Source organism: Ips typographus, linkage group LG1, assembly GCF_016097725.1.
Source record: "Ips typographus isolate SLU linkage group LG1, UJ_Ityp_2.0, whole genome shotgun sequence".
NCBI classification, from domain to species: Eukaryota; Metazoa; Arthropoda; class Insecta; order Coleoptera; family Curculionidae; genus Ips; species Ips typographus.
Window position 1 is genome coordinate 29371331 of NC_138422.1, and position 14719 is coordinate 29386049.

The window sequence follows — 14719 nt, forward strand, 5'->3', positions numbered from 1 at the left end:
CCCTAGTTAATGACAGACAACAAAGGATGATTTACAACTGGTCTGGATCTTATTCTACATGACAATAATAATGAAATAAACAAAATTTAGGACCAAGATATCTAAAATGGTGAAAACTACACTTGGTTTAATAAATGAAAATTAATATTCGTGTATATGGGGCAGTTTAAATTTATTTATAATACTTCTTAATCTGTCATTATGAAAATTATTTTTTAAAAGTTATCCTAAGGCTAATAATTTTAATTAAATTAAATATTCAAAGTATTTCCATAAATACTTAAATAAACAGATATCCAGAATTCTTACCTACTAGTTTTATAGATTATTAAAGTTTTGTTAAAAATTGTACATTTTGGTAGAATAAAATTAAATCTACGTCATAATAATATATAAAGTTGGCATCATGATATTGCTGGAATAAATCTATAAATTGAGTTTCCCTTACCTAACCAAACTCTACATTATCGACTACAATTTGTATGGCAAACACGTCTTCTAGACTGCCGTGTTTTTTAATAGCTTTTGTAATCTAAAGTTTTCTTCCACTTTTGCCAAAGCTGGTGTAACATTGTTATTATCGAATACTTCATCATCGCTTGTGAAACTTTCCCGACTAACAACTGCTGATGCTTTTTCATCCAGAAAACTCAGACAACTTCCGATATAATTTCTGCACACTACCAACTGTTCTAGCGCCACATCGTCCACAGGACTTATGGTACTTAACTCAACTAAGTACTGGTTTAGTAAGTCCCGTATTTTGTTGTACTGTTTACCATTTTTCTGCCCTACGAAATCGCTTATGTCTTGTTCGACTTGTCTGAGCTGGTCAATTATGGTGTTTATTCGTGCTGTAACTTCTTGAACTGTTCTGGGTGCGACCGGTGAAGATGGCGTTGCGATTCCATTGTAGTGTTGGGTTATCTTGTTGGTGTGGGAGGTAAACTCACTCATTACTGCTCCTGGCAGAACTGCTACACCAACTTTTAGGATAGATTTGCGTTTTTCTGCTGGACTGATGATTCGTACTTCTTTAGGTGATGTTGTAGTGCTTTCTGTGTCTACCGGGAATAATTTAAATACTGTTACACTAGAAATAATTTAACACTTACCATCTTCTGGTATAACCTTCACTAAATTGATTTCAACAGTTTTTCTCTTGTTTTCTTCAGTTTCCTGATGGTGTACGTCTACTACAGTTTCGTTGTCCATTTCACTTTGAGGTGGATCTTGCGTTTCGCTAATATCATCACCCACACTGGAAACTATTTCTTTGGCATCCTTCTTTTCTTGTTTTTCTCGGTTTTCTTGCAACTTGTTGATCAAGGCTTCATCAGCTTCGCTGAGTCTTTTATACACTGTTTCGTACAGTGCCCTAACTTGCGGTTGAAGGTCTTTCTTTCTGCGGCTAAGGTCATTTTTAAAGTATTCGATTTCGTTTTTCAACTTGACGTAATTCGTGTCCTCCGTGATGCCTTTAAATTTTTTTATGTCTTTGTGCAAGTTGTCCACTTTGCTTTTTAGATTGTGGAGGGTGCGACGTTGCGACCTTCTGGCTACTGTGTTTCGACGTTCTAAAGGAGATTTTGAGTTTGTTACTCCCATGTCTTGTTACCTAAAAATATAACAAAACAACACAAATTATGTCGTAATCTAATTTTACTGTTTTCTGTTGTGTTTTGCAATTATTAGTTACGGTTAGCTTGGGTTTACCCAAGTTCTTAATTGTAGTCGTAAATTTTGTCTTGTCTTGACTTGTTCACTTTGTGTTGTTTTGGACAAAAATTAAGGTTATGATTACTGACTATGACTAAGAAGCTGGGTAATCCCGGCCTTACCCGTTAAAATTGATAATTTGCAATTTAATATAGTTTTGCTTACAATTGAAAAATGAAGAAAAGAGTTGATTCTGTTAGTTAGATGGTTGCAATAAATTGTATTTTTTTGGTTTTGTTGTACAGCCCAAAAAAGCAGGTTTGTTAGTTTCCAGTGAATAACCCTGTACTTTTTAAGTCTATACAAATTTAAATAAAGCATATTTAAAATAAAGATAATAAATAATACAGAGAGAATACATTAGGCAAAAATTCTTGAACTCAAACCGGTTAGACAGTGTGTGACCTTACAATATCTCAAAAACAGTTTTTTTTTTGACGTTTTTACGAAAGCGTAGAAAGGCCACAGACGTTATTTTTCTTAAATTTCGACTTCAAACTCGGAAATTAACTAAATTCCGACTTTGAACTCGGAAATTAGTTAAATTTCGACTTCAAACTCGGAAATTAACTAAATTTCGACTTCAAACTCGGAAATTAGCTAAATTTCGACTTTGAACTCGGAAATTAGTTAAATTTCGACTTCAAACTCGGAAATTAACTAAATTCCGACTTTGAACTCGGAAATTAGTTAAATTTCGACTTCAAACTCGGAAATTAACTAAATTCCGACTTCAAACTCAGAAATTAACTAAATTCCGACTTTGAACTCGTAAATTAGTTAAATTTCGACTTCAAACTCGGAAATTAACTAAATTCCGACTTCAAACTCGGAAATTAACTAAATTCCGACTTTGAACTCGGAAATTAGTTAAATTTCGACTTCAAACTCGGAAATTAACTAAATTCCGACTTCAAACTCAGAAATTAACTAAATTCCGACTTTGAACTCGGAAATTAGTTAAATTTCGACTTTCAAACTCGGAAATTAACTAAATTCCGACTTCAAACTCGGAAATTAACTAAATTCCGACTTCAAACTCAGAAATTAACTAAATTCCGACTTTGAACTCGGAAATTAGTTAAATTTCGACTTCAAACTCGGAAATTAACTAAATTCCGACTTCAAACTCGGAAATTAACTAAATTCCGACTTTGAACTCGGAAATTAGTTAAATTTCGACTTCAAACTCGGAAATTAACTAAATTCCGACTTCAAACTCGGAAATTAACTAAATTCCGACTTCAAACTCGGAAATTAACTAAATTCCGACTTTGAACTCGGAAATTAGTTAAATTTCGACTTCAAACTCGGAAATTAACTAAATTCCGACTTCAAACTCAGAAATTAACTAAATTCCGACTTTGAACTCGTAAATTAGTTAAATTTCGACTTCAAACTCGGAAATTAACTAAATTCCGACTTCAAACTCGGAAATTAACTAAATTCCGACTTTGAACTCGTAAATTAGTTAAATTCCGACTTCAAACTCGGAAATTAACTAAATTCCGACTTCAAACTCGGAAATTAACTAAATTCCGACTTTGAACTCGTAAATTAGTTAAATTTCGACTTTCAAACTCGGAAATTAACTAAATTCCGACTTCAAACTCGGAAATTAACTAAATTCCGACTTTGAACTCGTAAATTAACTAAATTCCGACTTCAAACTCGGAAATTAACTAAATTCCGACTTCAAACTCGGAAATTAACTAAATTCCGACTTTGAAGTCGGAAATTAGTTAAATTTCGACTTCAAACTCGGAAATTAACTAAATTCTGACTTCAAACTCGGAAATTAACTAAATTCTGACTTCAAACTCGGAAATTAACTAAATTCCGACTTCAAACTCGGAAATTAACTAAATTCCGACTTTGAACTCAAAAATTAGTTAAATTTCGACTTCAAACTCGGAAATTAACTAAATTCCGACTTCAAACTCGGAAATTAACTAAATTCCGACTTTGAACTCGGAAATTAGTTAAATTTCGACTTCAAACTCGGAAATTAACTAAATTCTGACTTCAAACTCCGAAATTAACTATAACTAAATTCCGACTTTGAACACGGAAATTAGTTAAATTTCGACTTCAAACTCGGAAATTAACTAAATTCTGACTTCAAACTCCGAAATTAACTAAATTCCGACTTTGAACTCGGAAATTAGTTAAATTTCGACTTCAAACTCGGAAATTAACTAAATTCTGACTTCAAACTCCGAAATTAACTAAATTCCGACTTTGAACTCGGAAATTAGTTAAATTTCGACTTCAAACTCGGAAATTAACTAAATTCCGACTTCAAACTCGGAAATTAACTAAATTCCGACTTTGAACTCGGAAATTAACTAAATTCTGACTTCAAATTCCGAAATTAACTAAATTCCGACTTTGAACTCGGAAATTAGTTAAATTTCGACTTCAAACTCGGAAATTAACTAAATTCCGACTTCAAACTCGGAAATTAACTAAATTCCGACTTTGAACTCAAAAATTAGTTAAATTTCGACTTCAAACTCGGAAATTAACTAAATTCCGACTTCAAACTCGGAAATTAACTAAATTCCGACTTCAAACTCGGAAATTAACTAAATTCCGACTTCAAACTCGGAAATTAACTAAATTCCGACTTTGAACTCGTAAATTAGTTAAATTTCAACTTCAAACTCGGAAATTAACTAAATTCTGACTTCAAACTCGGAAATTAACTAAATTCTGACTTCAAACCCGGAAATTAACTAAATTCTGACTTCAAACTGGGAAATTAACTAAATTCCGACTTCAAACTCGGAAATTAACTAAATTCTGACTTCAAACTGGGAAATTAACTAAATTCTGACTTCAAACTCGGAAATTAACTAAATTCCGACTTCAAACTCGGAAATTAACGAAATTCCGACTTTGAACTCAGAAATTAACTAAATTCCGACTTTGAACTAGCAATTTAGTTGCAATGTTGTCAAACTGACAAATTCTACTATTTTAGATCTACTAATTGAGATCAAAGGGTGTTTGCAATGTTGCCAAACTGACTAATTTTACTAATTTGGTTTGTAGAGTATATGCAATGTTATAAAACTGACAAATTCTACAATTTTGGTTTGAAGAGTGTTTCCAATCTTTCCAAACTGACAAGTTCAACTAATTTCTTTGAAGTGGGTTTGCTTGCAATGTTGCCAAATTAACAAACTCTCCTAATTTAGATCGAAGACTGTTTGAAATGTTGCCTAACTGACAAAATTTGGTAATTTGGGTCAAAAGTATCCTTGCAATGTTATCAAACTAACAAATTCTACAATTTTGGTTCGAAGAGTGTTTGTAATGTAACTAAACTGACAAGTCCGACTAATTTCTTTGAAGTGTGTTAGCAATGTTGCCAAAGTTAACAAATTTTACTAGTTTGCTTCGAAGAATGTTTGCAATGTTGCCAAACTGAAAAATATTGTCTAATTTGGTTTGAAGAGCTTTTGCAATGTGACAATGTAAATTCTGAGTACGATGGCGGAATTTAACTAAATTCCGAGTTCAAAGTCGGAATTTAACTAAATTCTGACTTCAAAATCGGAATTTAGTTAATTTCCGAGTTCGAAGTCAAAATTTAAGAAATTTAACGTCTGTGGCCTTGTTATGCCTTCGTACGTTTTGTATAATGATATCCAAATAGAAGTAGATAGGTTTTACACTTTTTTATTTTTGAAAATAGAAGGAAATGTTACAAATGAAATACTTGATTTGCCATTCATATATCATTCATATATCTGATTAGAAACAATAACATCAACTAAAAGTAATATAGTATAAAACATTATCAGTTATTTCAAATGGCATTTATCTCATTTTTAAATTATACGGAAGATTCTGGACACTTTGTGCGGTGTTGTAATCCTTTTCGAATCATTTGAAATCAGCTGAAGGAAGAAGATTACCCTTGATCAAAGTGACTTTATTCGGGACAGGATCATAATTGTTATGATTTTGATAGGTTGATGGGACTAAAAATGGTATATTTGTCTTAACGACCTTGAAGGCCTTTCCTGGACATAGTTTTGTCCTGTGCACTCGGTATGGGAATTTTTTATGTCACTGGATTGCTAATGAAATGAACTATTATTATTATTTAAATAGAACAACCTGTATTTTAACTGCTTAATCGAAAAATCTCTAGTAATATGTATTTTATTGATGATTTTTATTTATTTTTCTATGACAATTGACAAAATATCAATTTATCGACCTCAGAATATACTATTTTAAGTCTTAAAGACCCTAAAATTTCTGTGCTTGGCTTCTTAAAAAAAGTCGGCCTGCTAAAGATTATTAAATGTATTTTGTTAGAAAAAATGTAAGAATTGCACTGACAAAACTTAAAATGTATCTTCTGTTTGTAGTCATAAATGTTTAAAAATCCACTCCAATGTGCTATTTTTCAATTTTAAATTAACTATAGTTTTATAAGAGATTTCTTCCACAAAGCTAAATGGAGTTTTCCGTTTGACCTGTTGACGTACTTGAGAAGACACCTTTTCCATGACTCACATAAGCAGTGCCAACCAACTAAATAGATAAAATAATATCAAGGTTGTTTAGAAAATTGCGAAATTTATTCATTCTCCCTTCGGTACGTACCTGATATAAAATTCTCCCGGTTTATTTCCTCAGAAACACAATTTTCTCCCTGGTTTTGCACACTTTAACTAATATCTTGGTCGGACTTTTGGAAAAATAATTACTCTATCAGGTCGCACCTTAAAATGCGGTCGCTGGCATACAAAACAAATATGGCAGATTAACGATAAGAACCTGATAACGTATGATAAGGTTGTAAAACAACGTAAAACGTAAGTTAATTAATGGCAAATTATGTGTAAAACGTGTCAGGTTTTAAGATGAAAATCATTATTAATGATGAATCATTTTCTTTGACTGGTATTTGTTTACCACTCTTGTGATTACAAGTTAGTCGTTTTGATTTATTTTTCATGACAAAAAATAATTCTACTTAGGTATATGTAATTTGGCAATTTTTCAGCTTTCCAGCAGAAAAATTATATGTCATTGTTGCATTAGGAACTTTTTTGTTTAGCATCAAAAATTAATAATGTTTTGTAATGTAACTTTTTGAGAAACTTTAACTTTAACGATTTTTGTTAAAACGTTCATTCAGTTTAAATGCGTTTAGAATATATCATTTGTAAGTTTATTAATTGAATGATTAGGTTGGTTTAAAGGGTAACTAACTGAAAATACTTTCACAGACAAGACGAATTGATGAAAATTAAAATAAAACATCAAACAAGAGAAAATATTTTTTGTATTTGTTAATCTGATAACAATAATAATAATAACTCTCATGAATAAATGATGATATTTCATTAATTAATTGTTAACAATGAGATGGAATATGTTTGCAAATTTTACTAATTTGTGTGAGTAAATTTCTTCCTAAACAAACCACTGTTGTTCCATGCTCACAAGTTTTTTAAATTTGTACACTTAACTCTTCAATTTTATGTTTAAATAAATAATAATATAAAAGTTAATATAATTTGTACACGCCAGTCCAGAGAAATAGTACAAACTACATGAAAAAATAAAACTAGAAATAATATAAACGCTTAAAAACAAACATAATATTAATTGACCTCAGGATACCACAATATACAGGGTGGTCCAGTTTTAAATGTCAATAATTCACCAATCCATAGCCAATTAAAAAATAAGTTGACATTCATTATGTCATTTTTCTGAAAAGTGCTTCCTAAGGAAAATACAGTCCATTTCTGTTTAAAAAATCGTTTTTTTTATCATAACTGTCAGACCGTTGGAGCAATATTGATCAAATTTGGAACAAGCACTTTATTACACGTTATTACGGTCAAAGACCCAAAACTAACCCAACCCAACTTAAAAATTGTCTTGGAAACGAAAAATTCACTTAAGAAGTTTAAAAAATATTATTGTAGCCAGTTTTCATAGTTTCCAGACAAACTAAAAAACTTTAGTTTTGGAAATTGAATTAGAAAAGATAAACATTTCAGAAGCTTAAAAGTTGGGTTTGTAACCAGTTTTCATGCAAATCGAGAGACTTTAATACTGAAAATTGACTTGTAGACATAAAAACTACTTTTTCAAGAATTTGTTACTACAAATTCATACATTTAAACCTTAAAAATTGACTTGAACCCCAAAATGTTACTGAACTAATGAAAAGTGACATCAGAAGCCTAAAATTTGCATTTGAAGTAAGTTTTCATAATTTGAAGACAAATTTCAATATTTTAGTCTTGAAAATAGTCTTAGATTAACATTAGATTCATGAAAATTGTCTTGAAAACGAACTTTTCGTGCTTTTTACTTTGCTTTTCATTTTCTTCAAATTCTGGACTGTTTTTAGTGCTTCAAAACTGCTTTCAGCTTGGAAAATCGAGTTTCAAGACTATCTTCACCAAGTTATTGACATAGCAAACTTAAAAAACAATTTTTACATTCTTCATAGACTTAAAATAGCATTCCAAGCTTTGTCACTATTAAATCGACTTCTAGACACCTCAGTGCTAAAAATTCGGGTATTTCTTAATAAACTAGACTGTTTTTAGTGTTTTAAGGCTGTTTTCAGTGCCTCAAATCGAGTTTCAAGACTATCTTTACAAAGTTTTTGACTTATCAGGCCTAAAAGCCAGTGTGTCCACTGACCATAGTCTTGAAAATGTTATTTCAAGCTTCTTCACTATTAAATTGACTGCTACACTCATAGGTGCAATAAATTGTAGCACCTCTAAGAAATTCAGACTGTTTTTAGTGCTTTTTAAGACTGAAAAATCGAGTTTAAGACTATTTCCAAAAGTCAAGTTTCTTCAGTAATAAAAGTAAAAAATTTTGGTACCAAATGCTACAATAATAGTCTTGAGAACTAATTTTTAGAAATAAAATAGACCGATAATTTAATTTACTTCTAGACTTGTTGTTCAGTCCAGAAAATTGAGTTGTACACCAATTAAAGTCTTGAAAATATACTTTTGGACTCTCTTTAGGTCCGTTCTAGCATTAAAAGTCAACTTTTATATTATTTTTAGTAGTAAAAAATGAGTTTCATGCACAATACAATATTTGTCTTGATTTCCGGACTTTTTTTAGTTTTTGAATGCCAGTTTCAGACACTCAACCAGGATGGCAGTCTGAGAAAGCGAATCATAAGACCATTCCTAGTAGTAAAAAAGTTTTTAGACTATTCAGTACAAATTTGGACTTTCACAAGTCTTGGATGTTCAGTTCTAAACTATAAAACGATTTTTTAAATTGAAATTTGAAGGACTGTATTTTTCTTAGGAAGCACTTTTCAGAAAAATGACATAATGAATGTCAACTTATTTTTTAATTGGCTATGGATTGGTAAATTGGACATTTAAAACTAGACCACCCTATATATGGAAGACAAGATTGTCAAATGTAACAAATAAAGCTGAATTTCTCTAAACATATCGTGTTCTACTTAGGCTCTGCTCTTACTTAGGATTCCCTAAAGCTGTTAAATAGACACCTATAAATGTATAACCAATTTGAGACACACTGTATAGCATATATTATATTATTACTGTGTTGTGATTAACTGTCTTGGTTGGGTTTGGATTGGACTTATACTGCAAAAAACCAAATATAAGTAAAGAACAAATCTTAAATTCAGCAACTTACAATAACATCCACAATTATTGGTTTTGAACTTTCAGGTCCTACAAAATCGTTATCTTCAGTATTTTGATCGTCGTTGTTGAGATATTTACTATTTCTGCTACTACTAATTACATTATCACTACTTTTTGACCTCATCACAACTTCGGTGTTGCAAGTATTGGTAAAATGCTCACATGACTTACTTAAACGTTCGCTCAAGTTGCTGTTATTATCACTGCCATATTTGTAAAAAAACTTATCCAGAATGTTATTAAGTACTTCATCGTTTTTGTAACTAGACTGTTCAGTCTTTTCAGTCAGAGAATCAGAAGATTGAGTGATGTTTTTGTTTTCATAGGTGGTTAGCTCTACTTGCTGGGAATCTTCAATGATTGATTCCAAATCTTGTCCCTTACTATTTGTATCACTGTCTAAAAAGGCACCGAACGTGGATGATACAAACTTTTTTCTTGCTCGCGCATTAGAAAGTGTTCTTCTTGGTACCGATTTTTTTGTTTCTTCTTCAATAACTGCTGGTTCCAGAATTGTAGTACTTTTCTCTTTTTGATCCAAGTAGTTTTCCCATGCTTCCAAAGAGGTCAGCGAGCATTCAGAGGCTGTCCGTCTCTTTTCTCTTTTTGTTCTATATGAAACTGATAGATTTTGCTCTGACCTAGACAGCTTTGCTATCTGCTGTGCTTGTTGCTGAGGAAAATTGTATATCTGTCCTTTTACAAACGAAAATCTTTTCAAATAGTCACCGGTAAAATTCGATTCCTCACTTAACCAGTCCAGTTTGCTCTGATGAAAAATGATCATTTTCACTTTTTCGACAATGTCCCCAACAGCTCCAATAATTTCAGCGTAGTGATAATTTTTAGCTGCTTCCAATGCAGCTTTGGATTCGTCTGCAATGTTGTCATGCACTAAGTTATTGTAATCGTTGATGTTGATCCGTAGTTCCGCTTCTAGTTGAGCTGCACAGCTTTGCAAGGTTTTGCAAAAGTCTTTTAAGGCCATGAGTCTAGAAAAAAATATGTATTCAGTATACAGGGTGGTCCAGTTTTAAGTGTCAATAATTCACCATTTGATAGCTAATCAAAAAATAAGTTGACTTGCATTATGTCATTTTTCTGAAAAAGGTTTCCTAAGGAAGATACAGTCCTCCAAATTTCAATTTAAAAAATCGTTTTATAGTTTAAAACTGAACATCCAAGACTTGGGAAAGTCCAAATTTGTACTGAATAGTCTAAAAACTATTTTACTACTAGGAATGGTCTTATGATTCGCTTTCTCAGACTACCATCCTGGTTGAGTGTCTGAAACTGGCATTCAAGAACTAAAAAAGTCCGGAAATCAAGACAAAGATTGTGTTGTGCATGAAACTCATTTTGTACTACTAAAAATAATATAAAAGTTGACTTTTAATGCTAGAACTGACTTTACTAGGACTAAAGAGAGTCCAAAAGTATATTTTCAAGACTTTAATTGGTGTACAACTTAATTTTCTGGACTGGACAACAAGTCTAGAAGTAAATTAAATTTTCGGACTATTTTATTTCTAAAAATTAGTTCTCAAGACTATTATTGTAGCATTTGGTACCAAAATTTTTTACTTTTATTACTGAAGAAACTTGACTTTTGGAAATAGTCTTAAACTCAATTTTTCAGTCTTAAAAAGCACTAAAAACAGTCTGAATTTCTTAGAGATGCTACAATTTATTGCACCTATGAGTGTAGAAGTCAATTTAATAGTGAAGAAGCTTGAAATAACATTTTCAAGACTATGGTCAGTGGACACACTGGCTTTTAGGCCTGATAAGTCAAAAACTTTGTAAAGATAGTCTTGAAACTCGATTTGAGGCACTGAAAACAGCCTTAAAACACTAAAAACAGTCTAGTTTATTAAGAAATACCCGAATTTTTAGCACTGAGGTGTCTAGAAGTCGATTTAATAGTGACAAAGCTTGGAATGCCATTTTAAGTCTATGAAGAATGTTAAAAAATTGTTTTTTAAGTTTGCAATGTCAATAACTTGGTGAAGATAGTCTTGAAACTCGATTTTCCAAGCTGAAAGCAGTTTTGAAGCACTAAAAAATAGTCCAGAATTCGAAGAAAATGAAAAGCAAAGTAAGAAGCACGAAAAGTTAGTTTTCAAGACAATTTTCATGAATCTAATGTCAATGTCCTGCATCTAAGACTATTTTCAAGACTAAAATATTGAAATTTGTCTTCAAATTATGAAAACTTACTTCAAATGCAAATTTTAAGCTTCTGATGTCACTTTTCATTAGTTCAGTTACATTTTGGGGTTCAAGTCAATTTTTAAGGTTTAAATGTATGAATTTGTAGTAACAAATTCTTGAAAAAGTAGTTTTTATTTCTACAAGTCAATTTTTAGTATTAAAGTCTCTCGATTTGCATGAAAACTGGTTACAAACACAACTTTTAAGCTTCTGAAATTTTTATCTTTTCTAATTAAATTTTCAAAACTAAAGTCTTTTAGTTTGTCTGGAAACTATGAAAACTGGCTACAATAATATTTTTTAAACTTCTTAAGTGAATTTTCCGTTTCCAAGACAATTTTTAAGTTGGGTTAGGTTAGTTTTGGGTCTTTGACCGTAATAACGTGTAATAAAGTGCTTGTTCCAAATTTGATCAATATTGCTCCAACGGTCTGACAGTTATGACAAAAAAAAACGATTTTTTAAACAGAAATTTGAAGGGCTGTATTTTCCTTAGGAAGCACTTTTCAGGAAAATGACATAATGAATGTCAACTTATTTTTTAATTGGTTATGGATTGGTGAATTATTGACATTTAAAACTGGACCACCCTGTATATTTATAAAAACATTTTCGGTAACATGAAAAGCTAAAGAAGCGAGTTTTGTCTCATTTCGTAGTATTTTTTATCCTTTTTCTAATGGCGATTTGGCGAAATTGATAGGAGTTCAAATAAAAAAGTTACAACCTTTTAAAAATACAAAAAATAACATTTTTGTGCAAAAAAAGTGCAAATTTAGCATATTTTTATTTTGCTTCATAAGGGTGCCAATGCACAGCAATAGGTAACCTAACCTAACCTAATCTATATACCAAAAAATCTTAAAGTTTTCAAGTTTTTAGTTAGTGTCAATATCTTAGAAAACTATACAGGGTGTCCCACGACGAAAGATTATAGGTAATTCATGTAAAGAAAACTACAAAAAAGAGAGTCAACATGAATGCTAAATCCACCTGAAATGTTTTTAATGTTGCTGATTTTAAATGGAACTCTCGGTATATTTGTACACAATGATTTCAACAAGTTTAGTGGATCATAATCTATTTTTATACTCAACTTTTTTTGAGATATTGACGTGGAAAAAATGACATTTTTGTTGACATTTTTGACAAAACATACTTGAAGTAGTTATGTTTCAACTCAAGTTATTACTTATTTCCGGTATAACCGGAAGTTCCACAACATTTTAGTTGGATTGATGATGCTGACTTTACAAGGTTGCCAAATCGACAAAACTTTCCTTTTTTAGTTTTCCTTATATCAAAATATAAATATTTGTCAAAACGTTACAATGAGTCAGTTTTATTAAACTAAATTTATAGTTAATATTTATTTCGTTTTGTTCAGACTCTCATAACGTTGTTATCAATAGGCGCATTATATTGAATATTGAATATTATTTTCTCTTGATACTAACAATTAATCATTTGTGCATTGCAATCGAATAGTCCAAGCAAGAGATAAATGAAGGTACTTACAGTTACGAGTATCAATAGGTTATGAATTAAATCCTATTTGTTTTCGTGTTTTTCCATTCCTCGGCAACAACTTTAATAAATCCACTCGTCTGACGTTCTATTTATACAGATGACGTTTCGGATCAGATGAAAAACATAATTTTGCTGCTCGGTGACTAAATATTGCTTAGACAAGTACTAAAAAATGTGTTAAATTCTTTTTGCACGCGAATTAATTCAAACGGTTCAATTATTAATTTCAGATGCAGTAACAAATCACCACACTTTGACAGTAAAGAATTTTTGTACAGTAACATAGAGATTAAGTGATAAGGTGACTGTATAATATCTCCAAATTGCGGTAATTAAAAAGATTTCTTATCTTATCTTGTCAGTAAACAGTAAATGGCAAAATACGTTTAGCTAGAATTAGGATGAACAAGTTTTTTTTCAGTTATTTACAGCCTTACCGGAAGCGAATAACGTATTGAATATTTGTAGAAAAACAAACTTTGAAAAGAGTTTCAAATTTGTATTGGTTTGTTATAATAAAATTAAATTTCTTGCAGCCTGAGGATTTTAACTAAATGTTACAGGTAATTTCATCCTCCAGGTAGCAGTAACTAAATATTACAGCCCCCAAGGAGCAATCTGGTCTTTATGAACAGCTATGATTAGTTGCCCTTAAGAAGCAATTACAGTGATGCCTTGTAAGAGTATCCTTGGGGAAAATCTAACAAATCAGCCACCATTTGTCTTTCTCAGATGAAATTTGTTAATTGTGTTATTACAATTTGCTTTAAAATTGGTTTTTGTTGTCTTTTATTAATTTAAGCCTCATGTTTGTTTTTGTCAATTTGAACCAAATTAAAACTTAATACATACTCAAGAAATAATTTTCAAACATAGTGAGAAAATAAATAAATATATTACTAGTTATGAATCAGGATTTAGGCAAATATCAAGTAATTTTTTTGTTTTTAGAGTTATTTCAATTTCTTTTATTACCTTCTTTAGCTCTACCTTCTCTTAAAAGTAGAAAAGGTTTATGATGAATTATTCTTGTGTTTTCAGGATCAAGTATGTTGTTTTAACTTATCCCACACATGTTCATTTACGTTACAATAATTGGGAAAACACGTTATTACCTACATACTTGGTTGTCTCTTCCTGCCAGATGTTCCCCAAATAATTGTTAGCATTTTTGATTTATTTCCCATACAAGCATCATCTGCTTGGTTTGTAGATTTTTGTTTTCATGGTAGTTTAGCATAACAACTTGATTGCTGTTTTAAATTGCTGCAACTTTCAGAGTTTTTATTTCTCTTTAAATTTTCCAAAAGTGACAATTCTAATCACATCATACACACTTGAATCCTTTGCTGGAGACATTAGTATAAAACGATATTTCCAAACTGATCAAAAGCTTAACAAAAAAACAGAAAAAATCAATCTAAAACGTGTCCCACTTGTTAAAAATAATGAAGCCATATTGGAAATAATCACTTTCAAATTAAATGACATGATTTACCAATTTAATTTATAGTTATCTCTTATAGTTTTTGAGATTCCAATGGTAAAAAAATTAA

The 14719-nt window shown here is 30.9% G+C and overlaps 2 protein-coding genes and 1 long non-coding RNA gene across 6 annotated transcripts; 1 reads left to right on the forward strand and 2 right to left on the reverse strand.

Moving 5' to 3' along the window:
* Positions 1-157: 157 nt before the first annotated feature.
* On the reverse strand, positions 158-6503 carry LOC145736234 (uncharacterized). The gene is made up of 3 exons (XM_081990537.1): positions 6346-6503; positions 1116-1618; positions 158-1064 (listed from the first exon to the last, which is right to left on the reverse strand). Exons 2-3 carry the CDS (start codon positions 1606-1608, stop codon positions 499-501), a joined length of 1059 nt encoding a protein of 352 aa, XP_081846663.1. The 5' UTR covers positions 1609-1618; positions 6346-6503; the 3' UTR covers positions 158-498.
* A 509-nt stretch (positions 6504-7012) lies between these two features.
* Positions 7013-14590, reverse strand: LOC145736215 (uncharacterized). 4 transcript variants are annotated; one of them, XM_081990532.1, is made up of 3 exons: positions 14287-14590; positions 9409-10411; positions 7013-9356 (listed from the first exon to the last, which is right to left on the reverse strand). In XM_081990532.1, exons 2-3 carry the CDS (start codon positions 10405-10407, stop codon positions 9300-9302), a joined length of 1056 nt encoding a protein of 351 aa, XP_081846658.1. In that variant the 5' UTR covers positions 10408-10411; positions 14287-14590; the 3' UTR covers positions 7013-9299. The 4 variants fall into 4 exon arrangements, with proteins under 4 accessions (XP_081846658.1, XP_081846647.1, XP_081846656.1 ...); XM_081990521.1 differs by having other exon boundaries at positions 14283-14590; XM_081990530.1 differs by having other exon boundaries at positions 14279-14590.
* Positions 13534-13938, forward strand: LOC145736297 (uncharacterized). Its single transcript, XR_014179874.1, has 2 exons — positions 13534-13668; positions 13727-13938. It is a non-coding gene; the product is annotated as an uncharacterized LOC145736297 (long non-coding RNA).
* Positions 14591-14719: the final 129 nt, after the last annotated feature.

What these genes read in the sequence shown, in the direction of transcription:
- LOC145736234 (XM_081990537.1), bottom strand. Translation starts at nt 1,608, where the DNA reads ATGGGAGTAACAAACTCAAAATCTCCTTTAGAACGTCGAAACACAGTA. An exon ending in GAAGGTTATACCAGAAGATG is followed by an intron (nt 1,065 to 1,115) that starts GTAAGTGTTAAA and finishes TATTCCCGGTAG; the next exon opens with ACACAGAAAGCACTACAACA.
- LOC145736215 (XM_081990521.1), bottom strand. Translation starts at nt 14,350, where the DNA reads ATGGGAAATAAATCAAAAATGCTAACAATTATTTGGGGAACATCTGGC. An exon ending in AGGAAGAGACAACCAAGTAT is followed by an intron (nt 10,412 to 14,282) that starts GTAGGTAATAAC and finishes ATTTTTTTCTAG; the next exon opens with ACTCATGGCCTTAAAAGACT. An exon ending in CAATAATTGTGGATGTTATT is followed by an intron (nt 9,357 to 9,408) that starts GTAAGTTGCTGA and finishes GGTTTTTTGCAG; the next exon opens with TATAAGTCCAATCCAAACCC.